Here is a 15,391-nt window from a genome sequence, read left to right on the forward strand (position 1 = left end):
AAAAATATCTATATTTTCTGCCTCAGTATTTTGGTCTTGTTCTCCAGTACAAATATCTAAACATTCATAAATCAAGATACATTTACTTGAGAAGCAAAATGACAAAACATGTCTTGTATTATGAAAAATATATCAAAATGAAGTGAGTTTTTGCTTAAAGAAAACAAAATTTGTACAAAAGTACAAATTATTTAAATTTATATATATATAATTCAAAAACAATTGCAGTTAAACCCTGCAGCTTTTGCTTAAATAAAGAAAAAATGCCAACTTGTTAAAGGATGTTAAATAATAATGCATAAACAAATAGTACATATTGCATATATATATTTGCCAATCAGCAGCCAGGAGCACTGAACACAAACTGTTAGTGTGCTTGGAGTGTTTTACTTGGTAAAATTCCCATAAAATGTTAAGTTGCTGCTTTGATTTTGTAATTTTGGAGAGTTCAGAGAGAAATACTAAGCATGTACCTCAACACAGAGAATATTAGCTCAACATTAAAAACAACTTTTTTGCTTTCCTGCAGTAAATATCAACTCTTGTGAGGAAAAGATCAGCTAAAATTATCATCCTGTCATCATTTACTCACCTTCATTTCGGTCCGATCCCGTATGATTTTCTTTCTTACGAGAGACAAATTTAACTAGAACTTGACTTCTGAAGTCATAGTAATTTGCATGAAGAAATCAATACATTCAGCTACAGAATCAGTGTTTATCCATATGATCGTTCAAGACAATAATGCAAAACTAAATGATTGTGAAGACAATAAACGCACTTTAGACAAACACTGACTGCTCAAATGCTTCGCATTGCTAGTAAAAGCATGTGCCCTTTGAAACAACTTTGCTTGATAGCTTACATTTTTTATTATCTTTCTTGAGGTGTTAAAGACAAATAAATACTGTAGAGTAGGTTCCTTAAAGGCATAGTTTATCCAAAAAATAGAAATTGGTGAAAATGTGCTCACACTCAGGTCATATGAGATGTAGATGAGTTTGTTTCTTCATCAGGTTTGGAGAAATGCAGCATTGCATCAGTGTCTCAGCAATGGATGCTCTGCAGTGAATGGGTGCCGTCAGAATGAGAGTCCAAACAGTGGCCGGTTGCATAAACTGTTTAGACTTAGTCTTAGTCTTAAAAAGTTAGTCATGTAATTTGTTTCTTCTAGACTGGTCATAACTTTTTAAAATCAGTTACAAAAAGGTAGACTGGGCTAATTTGAATTAAAAAGTAAGACTAGTTACTTCTTGGCTAACTGCTAGTTGGTCAAACTAGTTCTTAAGACACAATCTTAACATAGTGACTATGTTTATGCAACTGGCCCCAGCTGATAAAAACATCAAGTCGATTCCATAATCCATAATCCATAATCTTGCTTCCTCCAGTGAAAAAGTACATCTCCTGTTGTGTCTCGCATCAAAATCCAGCCACATATTTGTTTAGAGCTGTTTAAACGCTGCTTGATCTGTGCAGATTTCTCTCCTGATTCACACCAGAACACTTTTTCACTGGAGTAAGAGTTATTATGGATTATGGACTCAATGTGTTTTAGTTAAAAGCGTCTTAATGCTGGATGTGTTTCAGCTTTTGTCTTCTCCAGATGTTAACTGATGGACTGGAGTGCTGTGGATTACTTGTGGATTATTGTGATGTTTTTATCAGCTGTTTGAACACCATAAAAAAGCTCCTTTCAAATGGCATTGCTTGGACCTTTTGGGAAATTTTTATTTAATGCATTTTTTATGTTGATATTTAATAGGTTCACAGAAATAATTTATTTAAATCATTTGAATTAAAGTGATTGGAAATGTGCCTATTGTTCACAAAGCATTTCTTAATTTATTTTGATTAGTCAATCATGAGAAATTAAAAAAATAAAAGAATGAGATGCAAATAAATATCAGGTCGGCGAAGAAGCACATTAATCAACAGACAAACACTAATGTCATTTCAAGCTAAATATATATTTTAATAGATGTTAGGATATAATTATGCCCTCAGAAAAATGACAGGTAACCGGGTTGACAGCTTTACAGTTAATGTCGAGTATACAGAGATTGAACTGATAAAACACACTTTGCATTGCCATGTAATAAATGAGATGATGTACAGTCGACCTCTGCTTTGTGTTGAGGTCCTGATCACATGCTTTATTTTGTGTTAATGACTAGGTGTTGTATGACATGGTTCATGAGAGCTCATAACAGTATGCTGATCAATTATTATGATCCATCTGATCTTCTTGCAGTTCTTGTTGTCGTTCTCTAACACCTGAAAGAAAAGCCAAACTCAGATAAGCCAGCACTAACATCACTGAGATCTTCCAAACAGCTCTGCGATCCGAGTGTTTGATTGCGATCGCTTCACCTTAATTGCAGCAGAACATGCGCACGTCATTGAGAGCGGTGTCGTCTCCGCGTCCTTGCGGCTTTTCTATCCGCGTCTTGATACCACAAATTCCCTTTCCTTGACATGTTTGGCTCCAGTCGCCCCAGTCGCCCCAGTGTGTGCCGTCACCCAGCAGTAAATGCCCTTGACTGCATATGAACCTGGAAGAAATTTGGATGTGACAACATTATGATAAAATATGTTATTTCAATCAATACTAACAAAACAAGGCAAAACAAACTCTTGGAACTTGCAATTTGACCAGAGGCCTGTAGCACAAAACTGGTTTCAGTGGCTACTCAGCTAAGTTTGAGTAAACTTGAGTAAATTTGGACAAAATTATCCAGTTTTTCACTCCAAAACTGAGGTGCATAAGCACAGATCAATGAGGCCTACAATCAATCAGTTCCAAAAAGATTAGGTGATATAATAAAGCATAATAATGAGCAGTGTTGGGCAGTAACTAGCTACAGTAATAATATTACTTTTGCAGTAACTAGTAGTGTAACTAATTACTAATAAGATTTCAGTAATAATATTACAGTTACCATCCATAAAACAGCTCGTTACTTAGTTACTTTTGATGCCTCAAACCCTACTAATTTGAAATCCAACAATCCAATAATTCCTAGATTTATTTTCATAATTTTTACGACTCACATGAAGAATTTTGTCAGGAGAAAAGCTGATCTGAACACAGATGTACTAAGATGTGTGATTTCTTTTGATAAAATACTTCATGAAGTATAATCATATATGGGTAACAAAGAAATTATAGCTTCAAGCTACACATGACAATTAATACAACACTTTTACTTAAAAGTCATTATCAATCAGTGTTTGTAAAAACTTCTGAGTGCCATCCAATGTAGATTTTGGTCAAATGATGAGGCAGAAATATATTGTTAGTAATATTTTAGAAGAATTTTGTGGGGAAGATACACAATTACAACTTCTGTGGGGCGTGAAGGGAAAATAATGTAACTAATAGTCTAACTAATTACTGTTGCCAGAAAGTAAAAAGTAAAGTAATAATATTACTTTTGAAAGGAGTAACTAATAATGAGTTATAAATACATTTTTTGGAGTAACGAGCCCAACACTGATAATGAGTGATTTACAAGCAATTTGTAAAACACCGGTTATTTTTGACCAAGAGCACCAAATCAGGTTAAAGGATTTTCAGCACAAAAGCAGATACTCACCTGATGTTGTTTGCGGCTGTGTCGTCACCCTTTCCTTGAGGCACTTCAACTCTCAGGTGAAAAGCAGTCAAGAATCCAAAAGGACACCATTTGATATCTGTCCAACGACCCCAGCTGAAGAAAAAACACAAAAAATCATTATTTTCAAGAACATTCATTTATCTAGCTTATGAAGAAACTGACTCTTAACATAACATTTCTTAATAACCGCAAACCTGCTACATTATTACTCTTTAGACTGAGCCCATTACCTGCCTACATCTGACCCAACTGAGACGTAGTTGTAATATGAGTGTGTTAAGCCTGTAGACGTATGAACACAGTGAAGGCGTATCCCGTTGAGTGCAGTATCATCCCAATGACCAATGGGATCTTCCACCTTACAAACAAAACAAAACAAAACAAAGCAGGTGCAGTTTCCTTAGAAATACCTGGAATTTAATTACTAGCAGCAACTCCAGAGTTTGAACCTTCAACCTTCTTTTAACCATTAAGCTGTAATGAAGTCAATTCTTAGCTTACCTTTAGACTAAACCCTGCGGCGTACGTTCCACTTGGACACATTTCCCTGTGACCCCACGACCCCCATCCCCTTCCATTCGGCACAGTCAGCTCCGATCTGTAATGTCTGTTGACGCTCCGCTCAGGACGTCTTCCTGCGGACTGAACGCTCACCTGCAGCCCAGTAATGACTAGCAGTGAAAACATCATGGAAATGAAGTGATGCATTGCTACAGCACTGGCCTGATCGATTAAAATACTGATGAAATTAATTGATTGATCAAGAAGACACAGAAGGCTTAAGGAAAATGGGTCATATTTATACAACACAGATTCATACAACAACATACAGGATGTTCTGGACATCCAATCAAAGTAGTCAGAGGTCAAACATGACCCTATATGGATATTAAGAAATATAACTACAATTAAGATGTGTGTACGAGCATATATATGTGTGTGTGTGTGTTTGGTTGCCGTTATCATACGTGTGTACCATTGTGTCTGAGATCTAGTTCTCGTTTTGTCTAGGTGTGACCATGATGTGCACACAATGAAAGGAAGTTTCACAAGTGACAGGAAGTCAAAAGTGAAGCTTAAGAAATAAGAAAAATTACATAAAAATATATAGTTGATTAGAATAAGAAATAAGAAAGTTAACAGTCTTCTTAAGTCATGTGATGCTTTGCGTGAAAAAATAAATATCCACAGAACAAACTCAGATTAGTTAACAAAAGAATCAGTGTTTATTCATATTATTGTTCCTGCCAGTGATCAAGACAACAGTGCAAAACTAAATGACTGAATGGACTCGGATATTAAAGTCAATTATCTGCATGCAAACACACTTTATACAAACACTGAGTGATCAGATCAAATGCTGCTCATTGAAACAGCTTTGCTTGATAGTTTATATGCATTTTTCTAATCTTATACAAGGTTAACAGGGTTGACAGTATTACACTTAAATGTAATGTAGTGTTATTGTAGTTCACTGTTCATTCCCAGGAAATGCATGAACCGATAAGACAGTTACTTTGAATGCAGTGTAAGTCGCTTTAGATCAAACCGTCTGCCACATGCACTAATGTAATCAAACATCTGATGTCAAGTCAAGTCCAGCTGACTGTGCATTACAGCATTGTGGTATGACATGGTTCATGGTTCATCATAGCATTTTTTCAGTTTTTATAATCCATCTGATCTTCTTGCTGTTCTTGTTGTCGTCCTCTAACACCTGAAAGAAAATCCAAACTCAGTTGCTCTGCAGTATGTGACAATCTGAGTGTCTGATTGTGATCGCAACTTAAAACAGGTGGCAGTCATTCAAATGGCTGATTCATTCAGTAACGAAGCATTTGATTGTGTTAATGAGTGAGTCACTGAATCATTCATTCAACCAATTAGTTCAAAAAGTTGATTCATTCAATAAGGAAACACCATCCTGTGTGTTGCTCTGAGATGCAAAACAGTGCTGTGATCTTTGTTTGGAACTATTTTCTTTGGCAAAATTGAGCAAAAACAGCCAATATTGTGTTTAAAATGTAAGGCACTTAATGTTAACTTTATTAAACTTCTATAAAATCAATATTACATTCATGCTGATATCTGGAGAAAAAAATGGCACTCTTCGTGTGATATAGATTAACTATATTAAATGATATAAATGTAAAAGACATACAGATGCATTTTTGCCACCTACAATTTAGAATGCCTTGAATTTTGATTATTCTAAATGCATTTTAATAGACTAAATCATGTACTGTATATGCATGCACTCTCTCTGTGTGTTTTTGTGATATACACTCGATAATGTCAGATTGCACATCATTAAAACATCACTTACCATATTATCGCAGATGATATACTGTATGTATACATTTTAATTAGGAAATGTAGTGGAGTAAAAGTGAAAGTTTACAGAAATATAAAAACTCAAGTAAAGTACAGATTCTCAAAAAAAATACGTAAGTACTGTAACAAAGTATTATTACTTCATTACATTACACCACTGTAAACAAGAAAATAGTGATTCAATGATGCAAACTGAATTGAATTCTTCTGTAAAGTATCTCTAAAAAGACAACAGTAAACAGTCATTCAGTAAAATCAGTTCATTGTTCATTTAGTTAGGTTCAATAACTGTGTCAAGTCCATCAATTATGAAATGAGTTTAATTAATCTATAAAGCAGCTCTGGAGAAAACAGTGATGTCATCATACAACTCAGTTCAGTTCTCTTCCAATAGTGTCTATGCAGTCAAGTCAATAATAATGTCAAATATCAAGCGTCCCCAACTAAGCCAGCCAAAGGTGACAGCGGCAAGGAACCAAAACTCCATCGGTGACAGAAATGGAGAAAAAACCTTGGGAGAAACCAAGCTCAGTCGGGGGCCAGTTCTCCTCTGGCCAGACCAAACCAGCATGGCGTGGTTTAATTCCAGGCTGCATCACAGGTCAGAGTTTTGTGGACTGATATTTTTCTGAATATTTCATCCAGCTCCTTCTGCTTGAAGATCGGGTCCATCATGCACAGTCTGTGCAGAGGCTTGTCTGGTTCTCATGGTCTTGGTTTAGGATCTGTGCCGATAGCTGTCGTGGCAATGAGGTCTTCGGAGTGGATCGGTCTCTACGGCTCATCTAGTTGTCGTAGTCTCCGCTGATATTCAGGGCTGTTGTGGTTGTCCCAAATTGTTATCTGAATTTAATTCTTCTGTAAAGTATCTCTAAAAAGACAACAGTAAACAGTCATTCAGTAAAATCAGTTCATTGTTCATTTAGTTAGGTTCAATAACTGTGTCAAGTCCATCAATTATGAAATGAGTTTAATTAATCTATAAAGCAGCTCTGGAGAAAACAGTGATGTCATCATACAACTCAGTTCAGTTCTCTTCCAATAGTGTCTATGCAGTCAAGTCAATAATAATGTCAAATATCAAGCGTCCCCAACTAAGCCAGCCAAAGGTGACAGCGGCAAGGAACCAAAACTCCATCGGTGACAGAAATGGAGAAAAAACCTTGGGAGAAACCAAGCTCAGTCGGGGGCCAGTTCTCCTCTGGCCAGACCAAACCAGCATGGCGTGGTTTAATTAATTGCTGCAGCACAAGTCAGATTGAGCAGAGGACTCGTCTAGTTCTCAAGTGATAATCAAATTAACCAAATTAATGGTGCATCAAATTTAGCTGTGAAATTACCCTAAAAGTTCATTTAAAGCCATTGTGTTAAATGAGAAATACATCGAAAAGTAACTTTAGAAAAAAAATATTTAATTTGATTCAATAGCTGCATTGAAGCTGCCATACAGTATTCTAGGTTATTACATGCAGAGGGTTTTGGTCCAGTAATTAAAACCTCTGTTGTTGTTGTTGTTTTTTCATTTTTTTTCTTCAGAATTTAGAAGTAGGAAATTACTAGTCATCCAGTTCTTTATATCACCTATGCATTCCTTTAGTTTTGTGAATTGGTTTGTTTCATCAGGCTGTGAAGAAATATAAAGCTGAGTATCATCAGAAGAACAGTGAAAACTAACAAAGTTAGTCTTGCATGTGTCACAGCTGCAGTTTTATCCTGGCCTTTTATCCTGGTTCTCTCGTGTCTTGTTTTCCTGGTTCTTGATATTCTGTCTGTTTATCTGGATTACTCTGTTTGCCTCAGCCCTGAACTCTTAAATAAGAATAAGAAACTAATTACAAACAATAAGACAAAAAAAAAAAAAAACTACAGTAGAACAAATAAATAAGAAATGCTACATATGTTGTGTAATCAAATCAAATCAAAACTCTGCATGTTTTTCACTGTGTAAATTATATATTTATTCTTTGTTAAGAAGCTGAACTAGGATTGTATTCTAAGGTGGTTCTGATTTCTCTAGTCGATCAGAACACAGGAGTGGATCAGGTGGTCAACTTCAATCAAAGGGGTTTATTGAACACTGACAATGCATTTGTTTGAGTGTATGTGTGTATGTGGTTCTACAATAAAACAGAAATAAAGAAATAATCAGCATAACAAGACTTGACTTCTGTATCAAAACAAATCACATTAATCTATACAATGTTGTAGTGTGCCTAAATACAATATACAGTATCAACGTTCTGTGGCAGTATACAATGCGATATAGCTCTGTCCTCATTTATGTAAACATAATCGGCACGTTGAAACAAAACGTGCCGCAATACTGGCAATGACAGTGTACAATACAGTACTCTCATATAAACTTCACAGAAATAATTTCCAGTATAGTAGCAAAATTATAAAAAATAAACATATACAGAACAGGATGATGATACAGTCAAGTCACCTTTATTTGTATAGCGCTTTATACAATACTGATTGTCTCAAAGCAGCTTTACAGTGTTAAACAGGAACATAGATTGTCAATAATGCCAGAAAACAATAACAAAGAGTAATTTTTCCAGCTAAAGTCAGTTTATTGATGATTCAGTGATGTCATCATCCAGTTCAGCTCTCGTCCAATAGTATCTGTGCAATCAGTCAAGCGTCCCCAACTAAGCAAGCCAAAGGCGACAGTGGCAAGAAACCAAACAGCGATGTTATATTTGTAAACACAGCACATGAATGCGCTGAACTAGCTAGCTTAACCTTAACACTTATTTCTGACATTCAATTGCAAACAGCAGACAAATACCAACATGTCTTGGAACTGAATATTAGGATGAACTAGGATAGACTATGGAGCAAAACGGGTACTCACAATTAGTCGCAGACGCACACAATAACACACAAAAAGAGGTTATTTCTCCGGTGATGATTGACAAGTGCGCTAAGCCCTGTCTTTCCAACATTATTAAAGTTACAAAAGTGATTTTGTCAAGAGCAGGGATAGATTTTTTTTTTTTTGATTAACATTAATGACTTAGTCTGAGAATGACTAATGTCTTCATGTCAGAGATCACATCAACGCATCAGATCTGTTTTTTATTAGCACAAGGGGGACCTACACAATATTAGGCAGGTTGTTAATGATGTGGCTGATCAGTGTATCCCGTTTTTATTATTTTTTCCTTTGCATATCAGCTCAGAGAGGCATTTATTTCAGATAGAAATTAAGTTTCATCTCAAGATGGCGTCGCGGATGGCTTTGACAAGTGCGCTAAGCCCTGCCTTTCCAACATTATTAAAGTTACAAAAGTGATTTTGTCAAGAGCAGGGATAGATTTTTATTTTTTTGATTAACATTAATGACTTAGTCTGAGAATGACTAATGTCTTCATGTCAGAGATCACATCAACGCATCAGATCTGTTTTTTATTAGCACAAGGGGGACCTACACAATATTAGGCAGGTTGTTAATGATGTGGCTGATCAGTGTATCCCGTTTTTATTATTTTTTCCTTTGCATATCAGCTCAGAGAGGCATTTATTTCAGATAGAAATTAAGTTTCATCTCAAGATGGCGTCGCGGATGGCTGCCTTGATGTTGAGCTCTCCAGTTGTTTTAATGTTTTTGTTAGTTTTTCCTCTTTTTTGTTTATCAAACACTATCAGTTTCACCAAGGATGAACATTCGGCAGAGCACACCACACAATCTTCTACTGGTTTTCTGATGTTTTGCAGGATGTGGAGAAAATTTTATTTCTATCTGAAATATTAATATTATTATTAGTATTATTTGCTTCACGGTACTAAAGAGTATTCTTTAGACTGTCTCTGAGTGGTTCAGTTTGCTTCAAAATGCTTCAGTTTCCGATGAGCTGAGAGATAACAGGAAAACTATTTAATGTGTGTGTGTGTGTGTGTATGTGCAAGACAAGTGTGAGACAGGAAATGTTATTTTAGCTTCTAAGAGGTCCTGGCTTCTTAGAAACGCACCTGGAGGACAATGGACAGATATGCTGAATATGCATTATGATTGGATGAGATCAAAGCATCCGCATTTGATGAAGGTATAAATGTTGAGTTGGGGTATTTCCTCTTGGTCTCACTCTGCAGTCAACTTGGATGACTTTTCTTGCAAGAAAATTTATATTCATAAGACTTTTGTCTCATACCTTTATTAAAATGGAAAATTGCCACGACACAGGACATTGTAGTTGGCGAAGCAGCTGCGGTGTTCAAGCGCTTAAAGACGTGCAAGCGTGGGAAGCAAACCGGCGTACTCGTCAAGCTCCGACAGTACGGCTTTAGAACGGCTCTGCCTAGCATCTGCCTAGCATCGTTTATTAACAAGTGTCATGCATTTTTTTTTTTTGTACTTAGGTCTATAGACTATTTAGATACTTGAGCATCAAGCAATATTCATAAACAGGTGCAGTTGTATTCTTTTTTTTCAGACTTTAAGTTTTTCTAACTTTTATTAGACTGTATTGGAAATAGGAATGTTCATTTCGGTTATTTTATTTCTCCTAACCGACAACCGATGGTCGTTAAGCCATTATTAACCGTTAACCGACAAGATTGTTAAATTACAACGTGGCTGTGACCCATTAAATATACCTAAATTTGTTTTCCGGTGATTTATTTTATACACGCAAAAAGCAGCATAAACAACAGAACGTGAGGATTCACTTGTTCACATCACGCACCTGCAGCGCTTCTGCGAAGGAGAAAAACATCATAAAGCTATAAAAGAAATAAATAGGCTTATATGCAAAATATTGTCTAAATAATTAATAAATTAACAAAACGAAAGAGAAAAAAAACGTGCAACAAGTAGCAGCCTATATGCAGAATTTCGTTTAATTTTTGTGATGTGTTCTTGAGAAAGCGGCATCCTGTTTGTTTCCTTTATTTTACAAAACCACAATATTTTGTTTTTATTGTGAATGTAAATTAAATATTTAAAATAGTTTCAAATAATGTCTTACTCTTATATGACCACAAAAGGAGGAGTATTGTAATTGTTTCCACTTTTATAAAGGGGAAAAAAAATCAAGTGATTGTGCCAGCGCCTCACGCGCGCAGTTAAGCATTACTAGCTCGACAACGCAGCCTGTTCATTGTCATAATAAAATACAGTCAGTCAAACATAGCTAGGCCTATTGAAAAACCATGCTATTTTACTTCCCCTCACTCCACAACAAATCCTTTAAATTTAACGGTAGAACAGAACTGAGAACAAAACAAGAATGAGAATATAAGCTAACAAGCCAAAACGAATTAATGTAGAATTTTGTAGGCCTACTTTTTGTTTAAATTAATACATTTTAACTTGCAACGTAAAGGAACACCAAATTAAGATATGTATGTTTGAAAGGTAACTCGTCTTTTTCTTACCATATATAAAATAATTTTAGATACAATTTAATAATATGAATATGCCTATGATTTAATGCGCTTTTGAACTACAGAGAAATGGTGCTTTAACGTGAGCAACACCACGAACACAGACGCTGTGTATAGGCTAATTATGTCATGTGACACCACATTTATTTGCGTTAAAGCCCCTTTTCTCGACAAAAAGTGTTTCCAAACAAGTTTTTGCGACATTTGAACTATCGATATAAATTTTATGCGCTAAAGTTAAATGGAAAAAGATTGTGTCGACACATGAGACATTTTATAGATAAATGGCATTTCCATCAGCTATATTGGTGAAAATTTTGAAGCGCTAAATATTTTTTCGCAAAAAATCCTTGGATGGAAACCTGGCTAATGAAAGGTGGTGTACAGATGTAACAGCATTGAAGAAGATGTGCTGTCCTGATCTAGAAGCGCTCTTCTTCAACTGTAAGCCTTTCTACTCGCCGCAAGAGTTTTCCTCGTTCATTCTCGTAAGTGTTTACATTCCTCTGCAAGCATGCCTGAACGCAGCGCTACAACAGCTGGCTGATCAAATCACAGACACAGAACAACAACACCCAGACTCTGTTATAATCATTCTCGGGGACTTTAATAAAGCAAACCTCACACGTGAACTGCCAAAATTCAAACACATTACATGCCCCACCAGAGACAAAAATATTTTGGACCACTGTTACACCACAATAACGGATGCATATCGCTCCATCCCCAGAGCAGCTTTAGGACTCTCTGACCACTGCCTGGTTCATCTTCTTCCAACATACAGGCAAAAACTTAAATCTGCTAAGTCTGTAGTAAGATCTGTAAAGAGATAGACCAACGAAACAGAGCCGGATTTACAAGCCTGTTTCGACTGCACTGATTGGAGTGTTTTTGAAGCTGCTGCCACTGATCTGGATGAGCTCACAGAGACTGTAACATCATACATCAGTTTCTGTGAGGATATGTGCATTCCTACCAGGACTTATTTAACATACAACAACGGCAAACCTTGGTTCACAGCTAAACTCAGACAGCGTCAGGAGTGGGGACAGAATCTTGTACAATCAGGTTAGAAACACACTGAATAAGGATATTAGAGTGGCTAAGAGGAGCTACTCTAAAAAGCTGGAAAACCAGATTTCAGCCAACGACCCCGCTTCAGTGTGGAAAGGTCTGAAAGACATTACAAAACTACAAGACACCATCCCCCAGCACTGAGGCGAATCAACAAATTGCTGAAGACCTGAATGAGTTTTACTGTAGATTTGAAACTCCCGGTCTCACACCCCACACCCGCTCTGACCAACTCTCTACACAGCCATCAACACCTCCAGCAAACCCTGTCTCCCCTACTCCTGTACTTCAGATCAGTGAAGATGATGTGCGTAAAGGTCTTCAGGAAGCAGCAGAGAAGGAAAGCAACAGGCCCGACGGTGTTTCTCCAGCCTGTCTGAAAACCTGTGCTGACCAGCTGGCCTCCATCTTTTCACAGATCTTCAACAGATCACTGGAGCTGTGCGGAGTCTCTTCCTGCTTTAAACACTCCACCATCATCCCCATCCCAAAGAAACCCAAAATCACAGGACTTAACGATTACAGACCTGCTGCCCTTACATCTGTGGCCATGAAGTCATTTGAAAGACTGGTGTTGGCTTACCTGAAGGACATGATTGGACCCTTACTGGACCCCCTGCAGTTTGCTTACCGAGCAAACAGGTCCATGGATGATGCAGTCAACATGGGACTGCATTACATCCTGCAACATCTGGACAATCGTTCGTAGCAGTAAATGACGAGATGTCATATCATTCACAAGTACAGTATGGAGTACGTACTCAGTACTAGGACCATTGCTTTTCACACTTTACATGTTACCCTTGTGAGATATCATCAAGAAACATGGTGTTAGCTTTCACTGTTATGTTGATGATACTCTATATTTCTTTGTGACCCGATGAAACCTACACATTTGCAAAACTAACGGAATGCATAGTTGATATAAAAAACTGGATGACTAGTAATTTCCTACTGCTAAATTCTGAAAACCTATGTGTTCTATTTGATAGCAATCTTCTTTGAAAAGCATGTTTCTAGCATTTGTAAAACTGCATTTTTCCATCTTAAAAATATATCTAAATTACGACCTATGCTCTCAATGTCAAATGCAGAAAAGTTAATTCATGCGTTCATGACCTCAAGGTTAGATTATTGTAATGCTTTATTGGGTGGTTGCTCTGCGTGCTTAATAAACAAACTCCAGCTGGTCCAAAATGCAGCAGCTAGAGTTCTTACTAGAACCAGGAAGTACGAAAATATTAGCCCGGTTCTGTCAACACTGCACTGGCTCCCTATTGAACAACGAATACATTTTAAAATCTTGCTAATTACTTATAAAGCACTCAATGGTTTAGCTCAGGGGTAGGCAAGTTCGGTCCTAGAGAGCCGCAGTCCTGCAGAGTTCAGCTCCAACCCTAATCAAACACACCCGAACAAGCTAATCAATGTCTTCAGGATTACTAAGGCTATAGGCAGTGAGTTTTTTTTTCAGGGTTGGAGCTGAACTCTGCAGGACTGCTCTCTAGGACCAAACTTGCCTACCCCTGGTTTAGCTCCTCAATACTTGAGCGAGCTCATAACACATTATAGTCCTTCATGTCTGCTGCGATCTCAAAACTCTGACCATTTGATAATACCTAGAATATCAAAATCAACTGCGGGCGGCAGATCCTTTTCCTATTTAGCGCCCAAACTCTGGAACAATCTACCTAGCATTGTTCGGGAGACAGACACACTCTGTCAGTTTAAATCTAGATTAAAGACCCATCTCTTTAACCTGGCATACACATAATACACTATCGCATTTCTATAATTAAAATCCATTAAATGATTGTTAGGCTGCATTAATTAGGTCAACCGGAGCCGGGAACACTTCCAATAACACCCGATGTACTTGCTACATCGTAAGAAAAATGGCATCTACGCTAATACTAGTCTCTTTCATTTTTATTCCGAGGTCACCGTAAGGCAAGGCAAATTTTAATAGCACATTTCATACACAATGGTAATTCAAAGTGCTTTACATAAAAGAAAAGAAAAAAATAATCCATTAAATGATTGTTAGGCTGCATTAATTACGTCAACCGGAGCCGGGAACACTTCCAATAACACCCGATGTACTTGCTACATCATAAGAAAAATGGCATCTACGCTAATACTAGTCTCTTTCATTTTTATTCCGAGGTCACCGTAAGGCAAGGCAAATTTTAATAGCACATTTCATACACAATGGTAATTCAAAGTGCTTTACATAAAAGAAAAGAAAAAAATAATCTCCAGTCTGTATCCAGATCAGATGGTGGATCAGCACCTAGAGACGACCTCAACAGCCCTGAATGTCAGCGGAGACCATGTCAACTAGATGTGCTACCCTGCGAAGACCTTATCACCTCGACAACCATCAGCACAAGACCACGAGAACCAGACAAGTCCTCTGCACCTGTGTTGCAGGCTGGAATTAAACCACACCCTGCTGGTTCATCTGGCCAGAGGAGAACTGGCCCCCCGACTCAGCCTGGTTTCTCCCAAGTTTTTTTTCTCCATTCTGTCACCAATTCAGTTTTGGTTCCTTGCCGCTGTCGACTCTGGCTTGTTTAGTTGGGGACACTTAATTTCCAGCGATATTGTCAACTTGATTGCACAGATACTATTTAAACTGAACTGAGCTGGACGATGACATCACTGAAGTGTGATGAATTGAACTGCCTTTAACTGAAAATTGAGTGTTTATTATTGTCCTTTTGCATTGACACACTATTTTCCTATTTTGATACTGTAAAGCTGCTTTGACACAGTCTGTATTGTTAAAAGCGCTATATAAATGAAGGTGACTTGACTTGACTGGTGTCGTCTGGCCAGAGGAGAACTGGCTCCCCGACTGAGCCTGGTTTCTCTCAATGTTTTTTTCTCCATTTCTGTCACCGATGGAGTTTTGGTTCCTTGCCACTGTCGCCTTTGGCTTGCTTAGTTGGGGACGCTTGACTGATTGC

The 15,391-nt window shown here is 37.3% G+C and overlaps 1 protein-coding gene across 1 annotated transcript; it reads right to left on the minus strand.

Moving 5' to 3' along the window:
• Positions 1-1,989: 1,989 nt before the first annotated feature.
• On the minus strand, positions 1,990-4,385 carry LOC107749533 (vitelline membrane outer layer protein 1-like). Its single transcript, XM_016564707.1, has 5 exons — positions 4,122-4,385; positions 3,851-3,978; positions 3,600-3,713; positions 2,374-2,555; positions 1,990-2,277 (listed from the first exon to the last, which is right to left on the minus strand). The coding sequence occupies exons 1-4, from the start codon at positions 4,326-4,328 to the stop codon at positions 2,375-2,377; spliced, it is 630 nt and encodes a 209-aa protein (XP_016420193.1). The 5' UTR covers positions 4,329-4,385; the 3' UTR covers positions 1,990-2,277; position 2,374.
• Positions 4,386-15,391: the final 11,006 nt, after the last annotated feature.

The sequence above is a fragment of the Sinocyclocheilus rhinocerous genome, unplaced genomic scaffold (assembly GCF_001515625.1).
Source record: "Sinocyclocheilus rhinocerous isolate Xijiao unplaced genomic scaffold, SAMN03320098_v1.1 scaffold1071, whole genome shotgun sequence".
Lineage (NCBI taxonomy): Eukaryota > Metazoa > Chordata > Actinopteri > Cypriniformes > Cyprinidae > Sinocyclocheilus > Sinocyclocheilus rhinocerous.

Excerpts from the sequence above, each read along its gene's own strand:
- LOC107749533 (XM_016564707.1), bottom strand. The coding sequence starts at position 4,328 with ATGCATCACTTCATTTCCATGATGTTTTCACTGCTAGTCATTACTGGG. Across the intron at positions 3,979-4,121 it reads CCGCAGGGTTTAGTCTAAAG|GTGGAAGATCCCATTGGTCA; the intron begins GTAAGCTAAGAA and ends TTTGTTTGTAAG. Across the intron at positions 3,714-3,850 it reads GTTGGGTCAGATGTAGGCAG|CTGGGGTCGTTGGACAGATA; the intron begins GTAATGGGCTCA and ends TTTTTTCTTCAG.